The sequence below is a fragment of the Talpa occidentalis genome, unplaced genomic scaffold (genome assembly GCF_014898055.3).
Source record: "Talpa occidentalis isolate TD23 unplaced genomic scaffold, MPIMG_talOcc4v2.1 talOcc4.10, whole genome shotgun sequence".
Classification (NCBI taxonomy): domain Eukaryota; kingdom Metazoa; phylum Chordata; class Mammalia; order Eulipotyphla; family Talpidae; genus Talpa; species Talpa occidentalis.
The window spans coordinates 31585170-31606537 of NW_023600993.1; the positions used below are offsets into that span (position 1 = coordinate 31585170).

A 21368-nucleotide genomic window follows, 5' to 3' on the forward strand; every position below is an offset into this window, starting at 1 on the left:
AAAACCTGTAAGTAACCCAAGTATCCTTCAACAGGTTGTTAAAATAAGCTGGCTTATCTGTACCTGAAATACTACCCTGCAATTAAATGGAATGATCTACTGATTCCTCCAAAGATTCAAGAGAATTTCAAGAGAAATATGCTGAGGGTAAAAAACCCAATTTCGAAAGGTTATATACTGTATGATCCCTTTGTATAATCTAATGATAAGCTGATAAGCTATAGAGATGAAAAACATTAGTGGTTACCTGAGTGGGGATGGTGGGAAGGGGAAGAGCAAGAGGGAATAGTTGTGTATCTTGATTGTGGTGATGTTTACATATCTACACATGGGCTAAATAACAGAATTATACACATATTGTACCAGTGTTGATTTCCTGATTTTTATATTAAACTATAGTTATGTAAGGTAAGATGTGTCAGTAGGAGGAACTGAGTGAAGGATATTATTACCTTTGTAACTTCCTGTGACCATATAAATTCAGTATAAAAAGCAAAAAAACAAAAAACTAAAGAGCCATAACCAATACAGTGCATGAAATCTACCGAAATATTTTCTACTGATATTTTAAAAATAAAACATTTGGGGCAAAATTACCTGGGCTTCCTACAGAACAATGCTTTGCAGCTTCAGGCTCCAAGGTGCGCGCCTTGGTTAACTGCCGCTGCCCAGCCTGGGGCATGCCCTCCCTCAAGCTCGGGCCTCACTTCCTCCGTACCCGCCTTCCAAGCACTGCTCCCATCCCAGCTCCGCAGCATTAATGGACACCCATCGAGAGGAAAGTACCTCCGAGATTCCTAGAGAGGCAGGCCAGGCGACTGGGGGAGCGGAAGCTTCTCCCGAGGCACTTCCTGTCCGGTCATTGTTCTCGCACCGGCGGGCGCGGGGGCTCGGGGCGGCCGGCCTCCTGCCCCAGAGCCCGCGAGCTCTGGTCGGTCTCCGCGCGGCGCTCGGTAAGCGGGGTTTGCAGGGGTGGGCACGGATGTCGGGGTCACGGGAGGGCCTTTCCCAAAGACAGCCCGCTGCGTTCTTCTCTTGGGAACCCCATCCAGTCGGTTCGAGGGGCGGCTTTGCACCCCTGCACTTCGGAAACCCGGCTGCCGCCCACCGTGGGCCTGACCGGGGGGACTGGACACGGACTGCCACAGGGGTCGGGCTTCCCCGGGAGCAGGGCTGCGTGGGGCCTGGAGGTGGGGGGGTTGGAAGTAGGGATGCAACACTTAGGAAGGGGCTTCGAAAGGCAAGTCTTGATGGGGGATTCTCTGCAGTCTGGGGCTGGATGCAGACTGAGATTTGATCAGAAGACTGGCAGTCTCGCCTACACACAAGGTGAAACGAGTGTCAGAGCCCTTCCTACCTGCTTCATTGAGCTAGTCGTGGAAAGAATCCTCCAGAATGAAGATTTGTTGCAGGAATGAAAGGACTGTGTTACGCAAGAAATTTGATGCATACGTTAAGTTACCAGGAAATCATAAACCAATCAAGACTCCCTTTATTCTAAAGGAATAATTCAGCAAAGGGTGGGGGAAGGAACTATTTGCAAAGGACATTTTTTAGCATTAGTTATTTTTTTAAAAATTAACTGCAAAAATCAGAACTTTGACTAAAACAGTGAATCATAAGTAAGTGATGATTAAATGAATTACAGCTATAATTCAGAATACTGTGTCAAAATGAGATCGCTCTAGGTATTTATATTGAAAGGTCTAGCGGAGACTTGTGACATACAGAAATTTAATTTAAGAAAGAATGCAGGTTGCTAACAATGTACGAGTACGATCTAATGTATGTTAGGAAAATAAACTGAATGTGAAGGTTTAACTATATGTATGGAAATGCAGAGAAGAGATTGAGAATTAGACTGATAACTAATTACTGTGTGAGCAACATTCTATATATTTCTGTGTTGATCCTTTTTTAAAGAGAATGACAGTTGGGCCTCCCTGGTGGCGCAGCGGTTGAGCGCTGGGTTGCGAAGCTGCCCGCACCCTCTGTAGCGCCGGTTCGATCCCCGCCTGCTCCCCGGCCACCCGAGGAGGGTCCCACATGGCGCGAAGACCTCTCCTGCCCGCTTCTCCCCTCAGCAGTGTGCTTCTCTCACCCTCCCGCTCTTCTGACTGTATCCAGTGCTTGTATAAATAAATAAAAATAAATCTTAAAAAAAAAGTCTTAAAAAAAAAAAAATCCCTAGAAGCACTCACTGTTTTAAAAAAAAAAAAAATAAATAAAGAGAATGACAGTTAACATCAGAGGTTAGTGTGTAGTTACTAAAAACGATAAGCATGAGGAATGGCAACGTGAAAAACAATTTCTTTAATTAAGGGTAATGTTTGGTCTCAGGACATTTGGAAGAAATGGAAAAAATAAAATCAAACAAAAAGAACTCCAAAATTCCCTGTAATCACAGCACTCAAGACAACCACTCCTAATGTGTTGGTGTCTAGACGCCTAATCTTTTTCTTGAGATCCTTTTATTCATGCTTTTGTGGATCGTTGGCACTCAAACAAAAAATTTGTAATATCCCTTTAAGAAAACCAATTGTGATAATTGTGCCTTCCCATAGTTAAAAACAAAGGTTTATGAAGTCTTAGTTGTCAGTGTGATTGGAGGTTTTCCCTTAGAAGGAATATCTTAAATTCTATGATATTGTAATGGTTATCTCTTTGGAGATAAACCTGGGATGATTTTTCTTCATCATTTTCTGTATTTTGCAAATTTTTACAGTAAAAATATATTACCTTTATAATCAGCAAAAAAAATAAATTGATGTTATTAACGTGATTATTGTGGGAACAGATGATGTAGCCCCTCCATCCTGTGAGGGAGGAGTACACAGACCCTGTGTAGAGTGACCACCCCCAAGTACTGGTGAACTTGGGCAATGGACTTGGTGGCATCCAGACAAACTCTGTGCTACTAATAACGCTTTCTGATTTCTCACTAGGTAATACTCATCCTGGCCCCAGGAAGAAACTCAAGAAGAAGCTTTTGAAACATAAAGATTAGATGGGGCTTGACCTCTGCTGGGCAGTCCCCAGCTATAGGCGTTCCCCTGCTGAGCAGAGAAGATGACTGCAGAATTGAGAGAGGCTGTGTCTCTGGCCTCTTGGGGCCCAGTGACAGTGAAAAAGGAGGAGGAAGAGGAGGGAAACTTCCTGGTTCAGGCATCCAGCCAACAAGTGCACGCTGAGAACATCAGAGTCTGGGCTCCTGGGGAGGGTCCTCAGACAGGCCTTGATGTATCAGAACAGGAGGAAAAGGTAAGTAATGGTTTGGAAGGAAGGAGGGAGGAGAATGGCAAGACTTCAAATGGTTTCAGAGGGAGCTGTCCCTCTGTGTCCATACCGCGAATCCTGTTTTTGGGACTTTAGTCCTTTGAAATGTAGAAAGGCTCTCTTCTGATTGATGTGGCATTCAGTCCTTTTTCTAAACCAGTGGTTCTCAAACCTAGCCACACAGACTTACCAGGGGAGCTTTTTTATGAAGTCTCTGTCCCTGTGCCTGTGCCATAAATCAGTTTCTAGGAGAGGATCTCTCACCAATGCTTCTCAAGCTTTAACTACATAGAAACCACCTGGGGTTCTTGTTAAAAATGCAGATTCTGATTCAGGAAGGTGTAGGGTTTGGTCTGAGATTCTGCATTTCTCATAGGCTCCAAGGTGATGCTGCTGATTCTGATCTGTGGACCACACTTTGAGTGGTGATGCATGCCCTGCACTGTGCTGTGGTCTTGAATGTTTTCACACATACCCATTTTCAACACTAGACCAGGGTTCCCCAAAGCCTCTCAGTAATAATGATATTAAAATCTGTCTTCTTTGATTTTTAGATCTTAGCAAACTTACTCTGGAAAAACTTCCCATATCCCCTCTTCTCCTGTCATGCACTCACTGGCAAGTTAAGTTTGGATGCTGGAGGGGTCACTGAGGTGAAATCAAAGTGATGGAGAAGAAGGTGCTGACTTGCTTCTCTGCCTAACTCACTTTGGGGACTAGGGAAAATGGACCTACTTTTTTAAAAAATGTGTTGTGACTTCCAGAATAAGTACTTATGTCCTCATTCTCAAAACTATATTCACACCACCTTTCACCAACAATCCCCTCATAAGCCCACCTGTGTGTGCTTGTCTCTAGGGTCAGAACATGTTCTGGGACATGGCAGTGGTCCTAAAAGCAACACAGGAGGCGCCTGCTTCTTCACTCCTCGGCAGCTACTCATTTCCAGAGACTCTGGCGAAGAGAGAGATACTGGAGACTCATGGGAACATGACCTCTGTAGGTAAGGTTCAACCCCCTGATTCAGAGCCTGACCACTGGGATTTCTCAAAATCTTTTTAGACACCAATGGTCTGGTCTCCTAACTTGAGCAGCAGAGAGTATTGAGGTGTTTTAAGTTTCAGGGAGAGCTGGACAGAAGGATGCTGAAAATGCCTATGCATTTGTCATGGGGAATGGCTTATTTTGCTTACACACTCAAGAACCAAACACAAGCAGACTCTGAATTCACCTTTTGATCACATTTATTGTTTGGCACGTTTCATATCCACGTACCTAGCCTTCTTCATATGCTTTGTGATCATTGTAGGTTGTTGAGCCTCCAGGAGAAGCTAGCTAATGTTGGAAGGTCAGCTGTAGGGTGATCTTGAGGAAATATATTGGAGATGTTCTGTTTTCATAGATTGTTGTGCAGATTCTAGGGGATTTTGAGCAGTTGTGTCAACCATAATGATGTTCAAAACTAGGTCTTCAGGGAAGGTACTGATGACTTTCTCACCTGGTTCTCTCTAAGCTGGGACTCAAGAAAGAAAAGGATGTTGATAGGTCTGATCAGCAGTGGAGGAAGGCTGCCTGTGGACAAGTGACATGTAATTGAGTCAAAAATGTGATAGTCGTGAGTCCTGGTTTATAGGAACAATCTCAAGATGACTGCTGAGACCACTCTGGCACTCACATTTTCTTAGTCCAGGTACAGGGCTGTGCCTGGATAGTACTAACTCACTCTGCTCCCTAGCCAGTCCCTCAGGCAAACAAGTCACTTGCTTAAAACAAAGTTTTAGGGGTCTGGTCTCTTTCATTATTCCCCAAACTCTCAACAGCTTCCCCACTTGTGCTTTCTGTTCTCTTCTTTCTATCACTTCTGTTTCCTTGCTTTATTCGGTGTCTAATACCCATCCACCAGGAATGGCCTCCTTTTTCCTTCTCTGCCTTTTACTCCAAGACCCTGTTTGCAGCCAATACTTACCTTTCTGTGCTGCCAGCCATTTTCATAGCACAAGTAATGTGGGAATATGAGAGACTCAATAATTGTGACCTTGAGCAACTCCCTTCTCTCTCTTGACATACATTTCCTATTCTGTAAACCGGGGTACATTGATTCAATAAAAACAGGATTTGTTGGGGGCCCTGGGCAATATGATAAGAGCTGTGCTGTGAGGCACAGTCTTGGCTGCCTTTAATTCCCACATAGGGAGAGTGGTTTTATCTTGATGATAAAATTGAATAATAATATTAAACATAAAGTATTTTGGGAATTTTGATCTTACTTGATTATTAATGTCTGGGAGAGTTTTATATACCATTTCCTATATATTAATTAATGTTGAGTTTATTAAAGTTTATACATTTAAAACTAAGTTTTTGTTTTTGTTTTGTTTTGTTTTTAAGATTTATTTATTTATGCATACAAGAACTGGAATACAGGCCAGAGATGCAAGGGGTGAGAGGATTCACAGAGATAGAATGGGGAACAGAACAGGCAGACTGACTGAAATACACTGCTGAGGAGAGCAGCGGGCGAGACAGGAGAGGTCTGCTGTGCCCTGTGGGTTGTTCCTTGCCTAGTTGGGATTGAACTCATGCTGCAGAGGCTGCGGATTGCTTCATAGTGCGTTGCTTAACCCCTTGTGCCACCAGGGAGGCCCAAAACACAGTTTTTATGCCTTTATGCCTTATTTTATGCCTTATTTTATTTATACATCTAAAAATATTTTAATAAAAATGAAAACATATGTACTTTCTTTAATTCTTAAACTTAAAATTTTATAGAGTAAATGTTGTAAACTCTTTAGAACATTTTACTCCATCTACATATCAGTTTCCTTATATAAAAATTTCCCTACTTTTAGTTCCTTAAATAAGAATATATAAAATATATTAAATATGATAGACTGTATTAAATTTCAAATTTAATATATCAAATACTTGACAACATTTTAAAAACCTACATGAGGGCCTCCCTGGTGGCGCAGCGGTTGAGCGCTGGGTTGCAAAGGTGTCCGCAGCCTCTGTAGCGCCTGTTCGATCCCCGGCTGCTCCCCGGCCACCAGAGGAGGGTCCCACATGGCGCGCAGACCTCTCCTGCCGCCCGCTGCTCCCCTCAGCAGTGTACTTCGGTCCTTCTGCCTGCTCTGCTCCCCGCTCTGGCTCTGGTGAATTCTCTCACCCTCCCATGCTTCTGATTGTAACCAGTGCTTGTATAAATAAATAAATAAATCTTTAAAAAATAAATAAACAAATAAATAAATAAATAGAAAATAAAAACCTACATGATAGACTTACAAATCTTACATATAAATTCTTAATAATACACGGCTTTTGTAAATCTAATGAATCGGACTTAGAAATTTAGTAAATCAAATTACCTTTCATAGCTCAAAATAGTCACCAGCTAATGTGGCAATCTCTTTTTTAAAAATTGAAAGAAAAATATGTTCTCAAAATTTATTATTGTACTCTAGCTATTCTGTATTCTAGCTAAGCACAAATGAGATTTCAGTTTATTTCTTCATTATTTCTATACTTATCCTGTACTTTCCTAGGGTTACAGTAATCCAATAAGATCTAAAAATATAAAAAATACTCTCTCAAATAAGCTGCAGGTTCTCGGTTATTGGCTAATTAATTGCCCAAGGAGGTTTGAGCTTCAGCACACAAAATGGGCCTTAATTCTCTTTTCTTAGACCCTGGGCACTTGCCAAGACTCTAGCTCTTCTTCCCTGTGTTGCAACGATTAAGTCATCACTTCTGTAGTTGTGTGCTTCTGTAATAATTTTAACATAAAGCATGATGTAAATATGAGGAATGGTTTGTGTTAGTGGCTCTAATTATTGTAGTTCAGTAGTTCCCATGGTCTTCATCTTTTAAGTCACTGCTCTCTCACAGAGCACCTGGTGTGCTCCAGGCTATTCTTAGCGATGGACACAAAGTCACTCAGTCATTCCTCTCATTGCCTTATGGGGTGCATACACTGTCATTGTCCCTATTTTAGAAATAATAAAATGGAAGCACAGAGAAGTTATGTTGTGGTCCAAAATCATGCAACTGGTAAGTGGCAGAGCAGGAATCTCAAACCAGGCAGTCCGGCTGATCTTAACCTTAGGCTGCAAGTGTCAGTGTTCCAGATGCTTTTGGCTGCTGTGGCACTCTTGGCAACCGGTGTGAGCCATTCTGTCTATACTTACCTTTCTCTGCTATCTAGCATCCTCATATGTAAAAGCCAACGTTGATTAGATCTTTGTTCACAGCTAGGGAATCTCCTGATTTAACTGGTAAGTTGTAAGTAAAATCCACACTAGGTAGCTATGGCAGAGGACAAACCTGGGGAGAAGCTGGCGTCCTTCATAACCAGGCTTAACTGTGAGATCAGATGTCAGGCAAGTGGGAGAAGAGCTGTTTGGACCCAGCTTCCTCGGCATGAAGCAGTGGGTTGAATGTCTAATGAAGGATTGTGGAAGTGCTGGAAACACCCTGAGTTAGGAGATTCTGCTCCAGGTGTGGGGGCGGGGGGTGGGGGCACACCCCCGGCAGAAGAACCTACAGTGGGAAGGTAATGTGAAGGAATTCCTATCTTTGATGAAGCTGTTTTGCATAGTTGGAAATTACACACTTCCTGTCACTATGACTTGGTGGTCTTTTTCTAGGCCAGATAAAGCTGACATTTGTATTTTTCTGCTTGTTTTATCAGGTGCTGAAACCAAGAACCCACAGTTCTTGGTTCCAAAAACTGAGATATGTGATGAAGCAGAAAAAGCCTTCATAATATCAAAACAAATGCAGAAAGATGACCCTCAAGGACCTGAGTTAGGAGAAACCTGTGAAAAAGGAAACATGTTTAAAAGGCAGAGAGTAAAGCGGGAAAAGAAAGATTTCAGAGAAGTGGCAGTGAAGGATTGTCACGTACCTGAAAACTTCAAAGAAGAGGAAGACCAGAAATGTCAGAAATACGGGGAAAGATACAGCTTTAGTTCTGGTCCTGCTAAAAATCAGAAAAGCCAGCCTGGGCAGAAACCTTTCACCTGTAGCGTGTGTGGAAAAGGGTTTAGTCAGAGTGCAAACCTTGTGGTGCATCAGCGGATCCACACTGGGGAGAAACCCTTTGAATGTCACGAGTGTGGGAAGGCCTTCATTCAGAGTGCAAACCTTGTTGTCCATCAGCGAATCCACACTGGACAGAAGCCGTATGTTTGTTCAAAGTGTGGGAAGGCCTTCACTCAGAGTTCAAATCTGACTGTCCATCAAAAAATCCATTCCTTAGAAAAAACCTTTAAATGCAGTGAATGTGAGAAAGCCTTCAGTTACAGCTCGCAGCTTGCTCGGCACCAGAAAGTGCACATTACAGAAAAATGCTATGAATGTAATGAGTGTGGGAAAACATTTACTCGGAGCTCAAACCTCATTGTTCACCAGAGGATCCACACCGGGGAGAAGCCCTTTGCCTGTAATGATTGTGGCAAAGCCTTTACCCAGAGTGCAAACCTTATTGTGCATCAGCGAAGCCATACTGGTGAGAAGCCATATGAGTGTAAAGAGTGTGGAAAAGCCTTCAGTTGTTTTTCACACCTTATAGTGCACCAGAGAATCCACACTGCAGAGAAGCCGTATGACTGCAGTGAGTGTGGAAAAGCCTTCAGTCAGCTTTCCTGCCTTATTGTGCACCAGAGGATTCACAGTGGAGATCTCCCTTATGTGTGTAATGAGTGTGGGAAGGCCTTCACATGTAGCTCATACCTGCTTATTCACCAGAGAATCCACAATGGGGAAAAACCTTACACGTGCAATGAGTGTGGCAAGGCCTTCCGGCAGAGGTCGAGCCTGACCGTGCACCAGAGAACCCACACCGGAGAGAAACCCTACGAATGTGAGAAGTGTGGTGCGGCTTTCATTTCCAACTCTCACCTCATGCGACACCACAGAACCCATCTTGTTGAGTGATGAGTAAAGGAAGAGGAAGACCTTGGCATTGAGCATAACCTTCCGCCCCCAAATTAGATACTTCTTTGCTGTTTACTTCCTCCTTTATGAAATGAGGTCTGCTGTGTCTTTAAAAGCTACAGTTTTCAGGGGTACAGCACAAAACAAAAGCAGGCATTTTCAGAGGCTAATTTAAAGAAAATGAAAACTAAGTGCTAAAAGCAAAGCCTTTGTTCTTAACTGTGCCCTCAGTGGTCATGATGTCTGAAATGGAATGTGGCTGTCTTAGAAATGGGTCAGACAAAGCTAAGTGATAAAGATCCCATTTGGGGAAAGATTTTTTACTTAATTTGTTTTTTAAAACTAGGGAATTTTTGAGCAACAGGCAGGTTACTGTATAGGTCTGTCTGGTGGAATTCTGGAGCTTTGAACCTTGTATGCTAGTATTTTGGGCTAAGCAGTGACTAGTTAAGACAACCACTTGGGGTAACAATTCACCAACAATTCACCTCTGAGCATTTGTAAGCTTTCCATTCCCTCAGTAATTTTTTTTTTTTTAAACAAAACAAACACAAAGCCAATGAACTATCTAATATTCCTAAAATAGAGGTAGGAAACGGCCCTTTCTTTCCTTGTCTCATGAACCTTGGTATGCTAAAGCTCGGGGGCCCTCTGACGAGTCTCTTCTGCCTTTCCCCAGTCTGCATGGCCAAGTACTTGAGGATGGATGGAGGTAGCACTCTAGGGCCACAATGCTTCTGGGCTGTATAGTTTGCTAAGATCAACAATTCTCCAAATAACCCCTAATTCCCATGACATTCCATTTGAATGAGATTCTACAAACAGCCTCCTCCTTAGAAGAGTCAAAGAATAAAGCTTGCCTAGAGGCATGCCCACTTGTCTTTGCTCTCATTCTACTCAGACCCAGCCAGAGGCTCAGTTTGCGTTTCAATCTCACTTTCTGAATTGTCTTTAGAGGAAATGGGAGAGCTCTTCTAATTCAGAGAAGATCAAAGAAAGGAAGGGGAAGGGAGGAGGCAAGCTTGGGAGTCCCATGGTCTTAATTTGTCTTAAGAAGTTCAGAGGTATTGGAATGTGAAAACTTAGAAGGATGAAGAAACTGGCTAAGGTAAGATACCTTTGTTACCATTGAGCCTTTATTCCTGGTAAAATGATTTATAAAACTATGCAATAGTTATGTAATAATATTGCCTTGTATTTATACAGATCTTTATTTTTTGTTTGTTGACCTTCACGTATAGAATCAGGATACCCAGCACTTATCTCTTGCTTTCACATAGACCATGACCTTAACCCTCATAGCACTGAGAGAGTTGTTTGCCCCTTTTACCTGAGAGTGGTCACACAGCATTAGGTCAAGCAACACATGATAGCCTGTACTCAAATCTGGGACCAAAATCCAGGTTCATTTTGTTCTGTGCTGCTTGTCTAACTACCTGTAGTCCCCACCTAGATCTGTGGGAGAACCTGAGAAAGGGGTATGTAGTCTCATTTTCGGGTGACGAAGCTGAGGTGACAGATTTTGGGGTGTGCCTTAGGCAGCGTGACCAGCAAGCAGCAAATGTAAGACTGCAATTTGAGTATACTGGTTTTGGGGTCTCTTGCTCCACCCCCACTTTGAGCATGCAAATGTATGGCATTATCATCAATGAAGTACAGTGTGACTCTCACACGAAGCCCTGTGCTTTTATTGTCTCATTTATACAAAATTAAATTTTTAAAATCTTTTTTATTTTTATTTTCTTAAATTGTTCATTTTTGTTCAGTGTTTGGTCTACACGACTAAATACCAATCAACACAGTTTTTGGTAGTTCACAGAGCCCTTTTACATACAGAATCATTCGTAAGAAGTTCAGTGATTTTTCTCTTCTTTCACTTTACCCTTCAAATATAGTTTATAAGAAGGCACATGCAATTGTTTTGCCCAGTGTCACTCCATATCATAAGATTCAAATAGAATTAAATTCAATAGAATTTTAAATTCAATAGAATTTAAAAATCAAATTGCATGTGCCATGGCTGACCCTGACAGTGACTATTCTTGTCCCCATGTCTGGGAATGGAGACACCCAAAGATAAATCATGTGCCTCTGCTGAGATTAGGAACTAGTTAGGTCTGTGTGTTCCCCCCAGCCTCACCCGCATGTTCAGAGGGCTCAGAAGAGAAGAAGATCAGGTCTGAAGATTGGGATAAATCTGTGACAGTGACCCACCAAGAGGTCAAACATACACTCCTGAAAGAGGTCAGCTGGGATTTGTGACTAACAAGACAATTTAACTGAGTTTCATATTGTGTATTTGTCCTCCTAAGTGATGACTGTATTTTCTTGGCTTAAGACTTCCTTCATAAATGATTCAGAAAAGCTACCCAGGTGATTGTGACATAAAGTTAGGTCTGGGAACCATCACCTCAACATTGCAGTAAACAGTGCTTTTCCACTTTGGCTGATTGTTGGAATTGCCCAGAGCACTTTAGAAATGTTGCATTCCCAGACCACAGTATTTAAAATTCTGAAGGTGAGTCCAGGATGCAACCAAGGTATTGAGCCACTCTAGTCAAACTGTCACACCACCTATATTTTTCGTCAGAGGTGAGGGGCTCCGGCTTAAGGTGTGTTCTGTGTGTGCAGAATGTTCTTGTGGTTTCAGCAAAACAGGACACTTGACGACACTGTGCTGAGTTGTCTTCCATGCCTCTGCCCACCCTTGGCCGTTAGAATTATATGACCTAACATTTCTATTTTAAGTGGATGTACCAAACATTTTATTTATGAGGAAACCAATATACATACATACATTTTACATAAGACGATTTTATATTCCTCATTCAACAAACTGACTTTTGACATTTTTACTTGTATTTCATCCCCAGGTTTTCCACAAACTTGCACCCAGGTTCAGGATCCTTATCCTGCACAAATCATGTGAGCCTAGACAGTTCATATCCTTCTCCAGCTAGTAACAACGCTCTCTCCCAATTGAATTCCAGCTCTCAAAGTCAGTTGCCACCCACCTTGTTCTGTACAGTTTTTGATAGAGGAGGAATGACTACTTGTCAGAGTTGGCTAAAGTTATCCTTTTTCTTGGGGTAAGTCCCCTCTCTGTTAGCTAGTCTTGAAGTGGATGGGAAGTCTGAAGCCTCGTTTTCCTCAGTTGCCAAGAGCTATCAAACTTTTATTATGAGGGCCTCCCCGGTGGTGCAGCAGGTTGAGCACAGCGCTGTGAAACTATCCGCAGCCTCTGCAGCGTGGGTTAGATTCCCGGCTGGCCAGGGAGATTCCCAGATGGTGCAGCAGAGCTCTCCTGCCTTGCCCACTGCTCCCCTCAGCAGCGTCTTCGGTCCATCTGCCTGTTCTGCTCCCCGCTGTCTCTGGTGAATCCTCTCACCCTCCTGCACCTCTGGCCTGTACCCCAGCTCTTGTATAAAACATAAATAAATAAATCTTAAAAAAAAAACAACAAACTTTTAGTATGAAAGAACCAGGCCTTGTGATGGACGCTAATTGTAAAACCAAGAAGTCTTACCGTCAAATAAGACCAGCAGATGTGTATTAAGTGCTGCACAGCGATGCAAAAATGATAGTAAAATCATCATTTGGGCACACAGGAGAGAGACTGCATCAACATACACACACAGTCACATACACCCTTAACACAGTTGACCGTGAATTTCTCCAGATTTAAGAAGGGAGAAAGGGGTGTCTGGGCAAAGCTAATCCTTCTGTGCTTGGGGTCCTCTCCCTTCCCTTGCACAGGCAGTTGTCCCTCCCTATACCTGTTGCTTCTCCAGTTGCTCTGCCATCCAATGTGCCTAGCCTTTTTGGGGTCACAACCACTTTAAGAATCTGGTGAGGTTGGGAAGTCTCCCAGAGAAATGCAGATTGAAGCAACAGTTTTGTGCTCATTTGCAGGCTCCCTAAGGCCAATCCTTGGATCCTCTAAAACCTGCATAACTGCCAGTGACTCTTTGTTAAGTGGGGTCACACTGTGGAACCTAGTCTTTTAAATCTGGCTTTTTCTGGATTCTCTCCCTGAGCAAATGGCAGCATTCTTCCTACCACCGAGACTGGAAAACCAGGAAATTTTCTGCCTTCTGTATATCCTTAAGTCATTTCAAAAATGTTTATTTTATACCCTCTTTGTGCAGGCCTAGTGTTAGATCCTGGGTGCCAAAGCAAATAAGGTCTACCAAATCCTTTTCTCATGTTTCTTTTGGGAAAAAAAGTCTGGATTCCTTAATGTGATTTCCTGAGTTCTTCATAATCTCTTCCATCTTCATCTCTCTACTTCCATGTATCTTTCCTGCAGCCTGGAGGCATGTACTTGCTCTTCCCTATGCCTTTGCTCTGCTCACACTTTCCTCATCACTTCTCCCACTCACCCCTGCTACTTTGCCTAGCTTTAGGTTTCTTTTAAGATTTGCTTCTAGTCCTATCTGGGAAATCTCAGACTGCCCTATGGCCAAGGACATATTTACAAGTGTAGCAAAGCACGATTTACTAGGTATCAGGAGTTTAACTGTGCTTTGAAGTGAAAAAAATCTGGATTTAAAGTTGTCTATATAATACAGTTCCAATATAATGTATTTGCATATACTGTTAAAAACATACAGGTAAATCAGAAGTGGAAGAAAAGTAGTTAAGTGACTTGTTCATAGCTATACAGTTGGTAAATTGCAGAGCTTAAACTTAGGTCCTGGGATAATGGAATTATGGATGACTAAAAGTTTTTTTCTTTAACAATAGTTTTTTATACTTAATGATTTGTTCTAACAGTTGGCAATAAATGGCAGGAATGTTATGACCATCTAAATATTGTCCACTGCAGATCTAAGTAAGCTAAGCAGATCTAAGCCTGCTATAATTGTATTTCATTTTTGGAACAGCATTTTTTTTTTTAATGAAATTTCTAGCTGCCTTTCTTTTCCCCTTTATACTCTACTTTTAGTACATCCTTGACTATTTTCAAATTCTCCATCTGATTAGATAATCTGTTGAGTGTCCTGATTTTCCCTTATATATTTCCTTTCCAGGTATCTCCTGCCTTCTGCTGTAGTCTGTCCTTGGTGTTATTTCTGCTGACTGGTCTCTTGTTATCCTTGGCTCTATTGTGTCCTCTATTGTGTCTATTGTATCTTCTTCTTTCTTCATTTACCCCCTCATTTGTCTGCCGCCTATCATTTTCGTCATCTGTCAAGAAAGAGTATGTAGACATAAAAATTGTTGAGAACTTATGACTAAGACAATTTTTTCTGCTTTCACACTTGATTGGTAATTGGGCTCTGAAATTCTAGGTTAAAAATTAACTCCAGAAACTTTCAGTCTTATAGCATCCGCCATTGCTAATGAGATGTCTGAGTCTGATTTTTATTTCTCTGACAGTCAATAAATACTATTTACATTGCTATGATGTGTCCCCACACCTCCATGCCAGGGGGCTTTTAAAAGGCTCGTCTTCATCTTTGGTGTGCTCCATTTCTTAAGGTACTCAGTGGAATTTTTCAATTCAGTGACTCAGGTACTTCTGCTTTTGACAATTTTTCCTTTTTTTTACTCTTTCTAGAATTCTTGTCAATCAAATGTTGGACCTTTGGGACTGATTCTCAACTACTTTATTCCATTTCCTTGTTTCATGCCTCTGTCTGGGCAAGTATCTTGATTATTTTTTGACCTTTCTAACATTTTTTGACCTTTCTAACATATTTTTTGACAGTAGTTTAATTTCTAATCCTCTTCTTATTTTTCCCTTTTTGTGACATAATCTCTTTTTAGAGCTACTTTTTAAATCTTAATATTCCAGTTAAGAGGTTTTCTTAAGTTTCTTTTGTTACTTGAAATATCCCATCCCTGAAATAGCTCATCCCCCTGTTCTCTGCATCCTTTTTTCTCTTTGTTACCCTGTTTGCCCTCATTGGAGACTTTCTCAAACGTGTTATAATTCTTACTACTACACAAATACACATATATGTCTGTGCATATCAAAAGCCCAATTGAGACCTTTGAATGTAGAAGGAATTTACCCAATAAAAAACTTTCTACTAGAGTAGAAGGGAGACCTGAATGCCAGAACACAGAGATCTTTTGCCTGGGCCTTATATTTCTTTAGCAACAAATGCCTCTTATGTTATGCCTAGATTTGAATGCTATTATAAGCATGTTGATATCATTTAGAAAACTATCCTAAAATGCAATACTTTGGCAGTAATTTATATACTTAATATTTTTACAAAACATGGACAACACAATCTAAGTGACTAGCAGTAGAGGGATGACTGAATTATGATATGATGAAATACGATGTAACTACACAAATCATTATTTAAAGAAAATTTAGTGGTGACAAAATTTTCACAGTATTAACAAACAATACAAAATAGAGTATGGAGAGCCCAGATTTCTAAAATGTACATGCACAGAAAAAGTGGAAGTGGGGGGGGGAAGTGGAAGGAAACAAATGCTTTGGTAGATTAATAGAGGTTTGGTTTTCCTGTGTCTGCATTTTCAATGATGGTTCTGAATTATTTTCTGACCAGTAGGGGAAAGTTAATAAAAGAGAAAGACCATGGCTTGTTGAGAGTGGTAAGATGTACTGGTGGGTATGGGATGAGCAATGGGGAGCAACAGAATAATGGCCTGGGGAAATACCCAGTTACCAAGGGCTTCATTCCAGGTGAAGTAGTTCCTTCGAAGACTAGATGCAGTCCCACTATTTTCGACATATTGCCTGTCATGGAGCAGGAGTGTGGAGGCTGGGGAGGGGAGAAAGGCATTCTGGAGATCACACAGAGTCCAAAAGAGATTGTGAGATTATGAAGCCAGAGCCTGTGCTGCTTTCTCCCAAGGTACTCTCCCCTGCTTCCCCACCCCACACTCCTCAAGTGCCCCTCTTCATCTCTAAAGGTTATTTGTTAAATTGAAAGAACAATTCTTACAGGTAGCAAAAAGTTCTAAGGTGCAAAAATACACTAAAAAATAAGGCGGCCCAGGGTAGCCCAGGCAGCAGTATTTAGAGAAAACCATTGTAAGTTTCTCAAGGCTTTCCAGAGAGGGTTCATCCATTTACAGTCTTAGGTATCCCTCTTAAAACAGGAACTTAGAATCTTACACACTGTCTACACCTTGTTTTTTTTCCTTAGCTTGTTTTAGAGATGGTCCTATTATCAGTCTATAAGATCTACCTCATTCTTTTTTTTTTTTTTTTTTTTTTCACTGCTGGGCAGTAGTTCCATCCTTTGGATTTATCACAGTTCATCTGGCCGGTGCCCTGTGTAGACTTCTAGGTTCTTTTCTATCTTTTGCTATTACAAGCCATGCCGTGTTGAATATCCCTGGTGCACGCCATCCCTGGTGTGTGTGCTACTTTGCCAGCAGTTTAATTGATAAAGGGTAAGTGCATTTGATATTTTGATAGAAATTGCAAATGTGGTTCCCTGTATGTATGTGAAAAATGCCCATTTACCTGACTCCTCCATAAAGCAATTGTTTGGTCATTTATGTCCTGATAAAGTGAAAAACGCTGTTTTAATTTGCGTTCGATGTTTTCGAGTGAAACTGGATATTGTGTTCAATGTTTAAAAGCCATTGTATTCTGCGAATCTCTTGTTCATGTTCGTAAGCCATTCTTTTCCACCTGTTGGGTCATTGATCCTTTTAAAAATTGATTTGTACAAACTCTGTAGTAAAGAAACTACCCTTCTTATCTGCCGTATGTTTTAAACATTTTTCCCAGTTTATAGTTAGTCCATTAATTTTTGCTGTTAAGATATTTAAGATGTAATAATGTCAAATCAAAGATTTGCTTTCAAGACTCACCCATGATTGCCTCTAGTCCTTTGAGATAAGTCCATTTGAAATTCATCTCACAATAAAGGCGGAGATGAATTCTGACCCTGACCCGGCCCTTTCTCTCTGGGGTCCAGAAAGATCAACCCAGCAGAAGAGCTACAAAGAGACACCTCCGGGCTACCTAGAGCTGCCAAGCAAGTGCCTGCAGCTGACTTCTTCCCGGGGTTGGGTTCGTTGAGTGGTGAGCGGGCGCGCATTAGCGAGCAGAAGGTCGAGGGTCGCCAGGGCCACCTCTCAACTTTGGGTGAGCGGGGTGGGGTTGCAGTTCAGAGGTCAGCAGCTGCAACGAGGGAGAGAGCTGAAGGCAGAGCTGGAGGAAGCAGGTAGGCTGCGTGTGCAGGGGATGAAGGAGGGAGACCCAGTCCGGTGAGGGAGGAGGAGCAGCCTGCACCTGCAGTCCTGCAGCCTGCACTGGGAGGGAGAGGGAAGCTGCTCCCTCAGGTCAGCTGGGGGAAGAGGTAGGCAGCGATGGAGGTGGGAGTGTTGGGGATGGGGCCAGGGCTGCCCGGGGAAGTGTGGAAGTGTCGGGCATGGGGAAGAGCCAAGACTGGGAGGTGGTGGAAAGGGAACAACTGGGGTGGAGGTGGGAGGGGACCGGTGTGGGTAGAAAAGGTGGAGCTCAGACTGGGACAGAGGTGGCTCTTCCTTCAAGACCTTGGGGCCCCCATCCTACCCAGGTGTTCGCTACCATAGGTGGGCTGGCCATGAGCCAGGATGTGCTGTTGGGGACTAGTCTGGCCTCTCAAACCTGGTGGTGAGGAAGAGTACATTGTTGATGGGCCCTGCCCCACACCTTCAATCCTGAACAAACCCCTGTGCTGGAAACATTAGCCTTCCCGTCCTGCCTCCACCCAGGCCTGTAAGTGAAGCCTGGACCGAGTCAGGGATTTGAAATGGCCACCTTTTAATACACACACCTTTCACACTCCTGCAGGAAGAAAGGATAGGTGTGGATTAAAGAAGGAATTATTCATGAATGGAAAAGCTTTTACTTTAGCAGTTCTACATAGGGCTCTGTTCCTACTGACTGATTTACTCATGGGTATTGATGCTTTTCATCCCCTGGTAGTGGTGAGGCCTGGACTGGGCAAATGGGAGGAGGCAGCATAGGGTTCAGTCAAGTTCAGGTCTAGCCCTGGAGCTGGGCTGGATTCTGCATCACTGTTAAGGGGAGAGCTACACCAAATATGCTGGAACCCTTAAGTATTAAGAAGAGGCCTTGACTGATGATGGGACAGGAAACAGGTGGAGGAGGAAGGAGAAATGTGAGGTCAAAACTCAGGTCTCAAAAAATAGACTATTTAGACTAGCGTGCAGGGAGCCGAGGGATCCAGAGGATACCTAACAGGAAGTAAGGGCCTCGGGCAAGGTCTGGGCTTGAAGTGGGAGCAGGGTGGGTTTGTACCTGGTCCCGAACAGCTGTGGGGACAAGCACCTTTCCTTCCATCCTACTGCTCAGTGCTGGGCTTTTGGAACACCAGGCACAGACTCTTGAGCTGTGTTTCCAGGGGGACAGGTCCCAAGGTTGACCCTGCCTCTTTCAGGATCTGATGACCCTCCTAATGGACCAGCCTCTGGTGAACAGTATTTACTGTCCTTCAAACCATACTATGTGAACCCAAAACTTTGGGTGCTTCATGCTGTCTAACCCCACTTCCCTTCAGCTGTAAACCACAGTCACCATTACCAGTGGAGCAGAGAATTGACATTTACCTTGCTAAGCATTTCATGCATATTAATATATTTAATTATTAGGACATCACCATGAAATTGGTACTGTCATCCCATTCTACAGATAAGAAAACAGGCACAGAGAGGTCAAGTGGCTGCTCATGGCAGAGGTGGGCTTTGACCTCAAACACTCTGGTCCCAAAGGCCACACTCTGGCCCCAGTGAATGATGCCAACTTAGGGGTATTGTTCACTGGGCTTCCTCAAATCCCTAAGTCTTTCTCACCTAGAACATAACTGACTCTTTCCATTTGTTTTTGCTATATATTATTTGTTTTTATTATATATTATATGCTTTTATCTTCTATGTCTTGCTCAGATAAAATTGAGTCCATAGTTGAAAAGGAGAATTTTATTCTGGAGCCAGCAAATGTGAGAGGAGAGTTCTCTGGACGACTCCAGAGGGGAATTCCAGAAGTCTATGCTTTGGGGAAGCCACAGAACAGGGGAGCAGGAGAGTAGAGCCTTCTGAGCAGCCTGGAGACAATTCCATGAGGAGAGACAAGCCAAGCACCAGCCAGAAAAACAATTTCCAGGTGAGAGAGGTCAGAACTTAATGGAACTAAAGGGAGGTACCTCCCAAGGTGCCAGCCTGAGGTCCCAGCAAAAACCTTTATGCATGTGGGCCTCCCCAGTGGCGCAGTGGTTGAGCGCTGGGTTGCGAAGCTGCCGGCGACCTCTGCGGCGCTGGTTCGATCCCCGGCTGCTCCCCGGTCACCAGAGGAGGGTCCCACATGGCGCGCAGACCTCTCCTGCCGCCCGCTGCTCTCCTCAGCAGTGTGCTTCGTTTGTCTGCCTGCTCTGCTCCCCGCTCTGGCTCTGGTGAATTCTCTCACCCTCCCGCGCTTCTGACTGTACCCAGTGCATGTATAAACAAAAACGAACGAACAAACAAACAAATAAATAAATAAAAAACATGCCTCTATAAAAAAAAAAAAAAAGAGCCAAAAAAAAAAAAAAAACCCTTTATGCATGTACTGAGTGTGGCAAGGCCTTCGGCCATAGCTCACCCTCATTGTGCACCAGAGAATCCACACAAGGGAGTACAGGTGTGGGAAGTGTAGGAAACCCTCCATGCATAATTCCCACCTCATCCAGCACCAGAGGGTGCACACACGCGGGAGAAGCCCTGTGTCTGCAGCACGTGTGGCAGGGCCTTCATCCAGGGCTCAATCCTCGTCATGCACCAAGGTGTGTGCACGGGGCCAAAGCCATATATGTGCTCCGAGTGTAGCAAGACCTTCAGCCGCAGCTCTCGCCTCCTGGTGCACCAGCGCACCCACAGGGGCGAGAAGCCTTATCACTGCCCAGTGCAGGAAAGCCTTTAGCCAGAGCTCCCACCTCATCTTCCACCAGACCATTCATGCCTCAGAGAAACCTCAGCCTGCCTCTCTAGTCAGAGCCCAGTGTTGATGAGGGTCAAGTTTTCAGCTCCAACACTGGATCCAACTAAGAGGAAGCCAGGCCTTGTCATCAATCTTGGTCTGTGTTGGTATTTCCAAACAGCCCAGGCAGGTTCCCATGAGAGCCTCCAGTGTCTCTGGAGATAAGATGCACACACATATATGCACACAGGAATGACTGAAGGACCCTGGAAGACAAGCTATGATAAAATGCTGAGCTGTGTACAGAGAAAGCAAGATCCATAAAGAGAGGAACACGTTGAGGCCTCATGGACTGGTACTGCGTTATAGGGAGGAGGGGACCTTCAGCAAAAGCCTAAGAATGAGTCTAAGTGGTCCTGTGAGGGTGGATGTGGAATCACTGGGAGTGGCAGGCCCCAGATGCACAGGGGAAAATAGGAAGACTGAGGTCAAAAGCCCTGGGGCATGGAGTCTGCATACCAAGGCTGAGGCTGTGCCCACAGGAATTGGCTTCTTGCACCAGTGTGACTCTGGTGAGCCCCTGAAGGCCTACGCCTCATTTTCCATGGTGCTCTGATGCAGGAATTAGACACAGGCACTTTGAGCACTCCTTTCACTCTGACATATGACATGTCAGGAGCTGTGGAGCCTTTGGCAGAAAGCACCGGGAGGTGTGGGGAGAACGATGCTGGGGGTGACTCAGTATATGGATAGGAAGGGAAGAAAAGGAGATTGATCACATAGGGGGCAGCTAGAGAAATCCAGTTTGTTCATCTCAGACTAGGGTCCCTGCAGCAGGTGACTGCTCAGAGTTCTTTTTGTAGTCAGCATCCATTCATTTTACAGCTTACTGCCTTTTGTGTAGAAAGCACCATGGTGGGTGTGCTGAAGAATCAGTGAGTGAGGTCCTTCTCAAGGAATCCTGCAGTGGGGGTAAAGCCAACATAAGGTAGAACATGCTGGGGCCAGACAATCTAGAATAATTAGGAGAGGCAGGAGAGGGTGGAGTATGAAGAAAGTGGCATTTGAGCTGATCCTTAAAGCAGGGGAAGTGGGATTTTGAAACCTGCTGAGGGAGAGTTGTGCCTAGAAGGATCTCTGAAAAGCTAGGAACAAATTGGGGATACTGTGTATGGACTGTGTGTGGTGTTGCCTCCGGAGACAAAGATGGCATGACAGTTAGGCTCTGGATGCTTGGAAATGCTCATTTACATGAGTT

The 21368-nt window shown here is 43.5% G+C and overlaps 1 protein-coding gene across 1 annotated transcript; it reads left to right on the plus strand.

Moving 5' to 3' along the window:
* Positions 1–887: 887 nt before the first annotated feature.
* ZNF35 (zinc finger protein 35) lies at positions 888–17288 on the plus strand. Its single transcript, XM_037527425.2, has 4 exons — positions 888–953; positions 2946–3261; positions 4135–4279; positions 7964–17288. The coding sequence occupies exons 2-4, from the start codon at positions 3070–3072 to the stop codon at positions 9208–9210; spliced, it is 1584 nt and encodes a 527-aa protein (XP_037383322.1). The 5' UTR covers positions 888–953; positions 2946–3069; the 3' UTR covers positions 9211–17288.
* The last annotated feature ends 4080 nt before the right edge of the window (positions 17289–21368 follow it).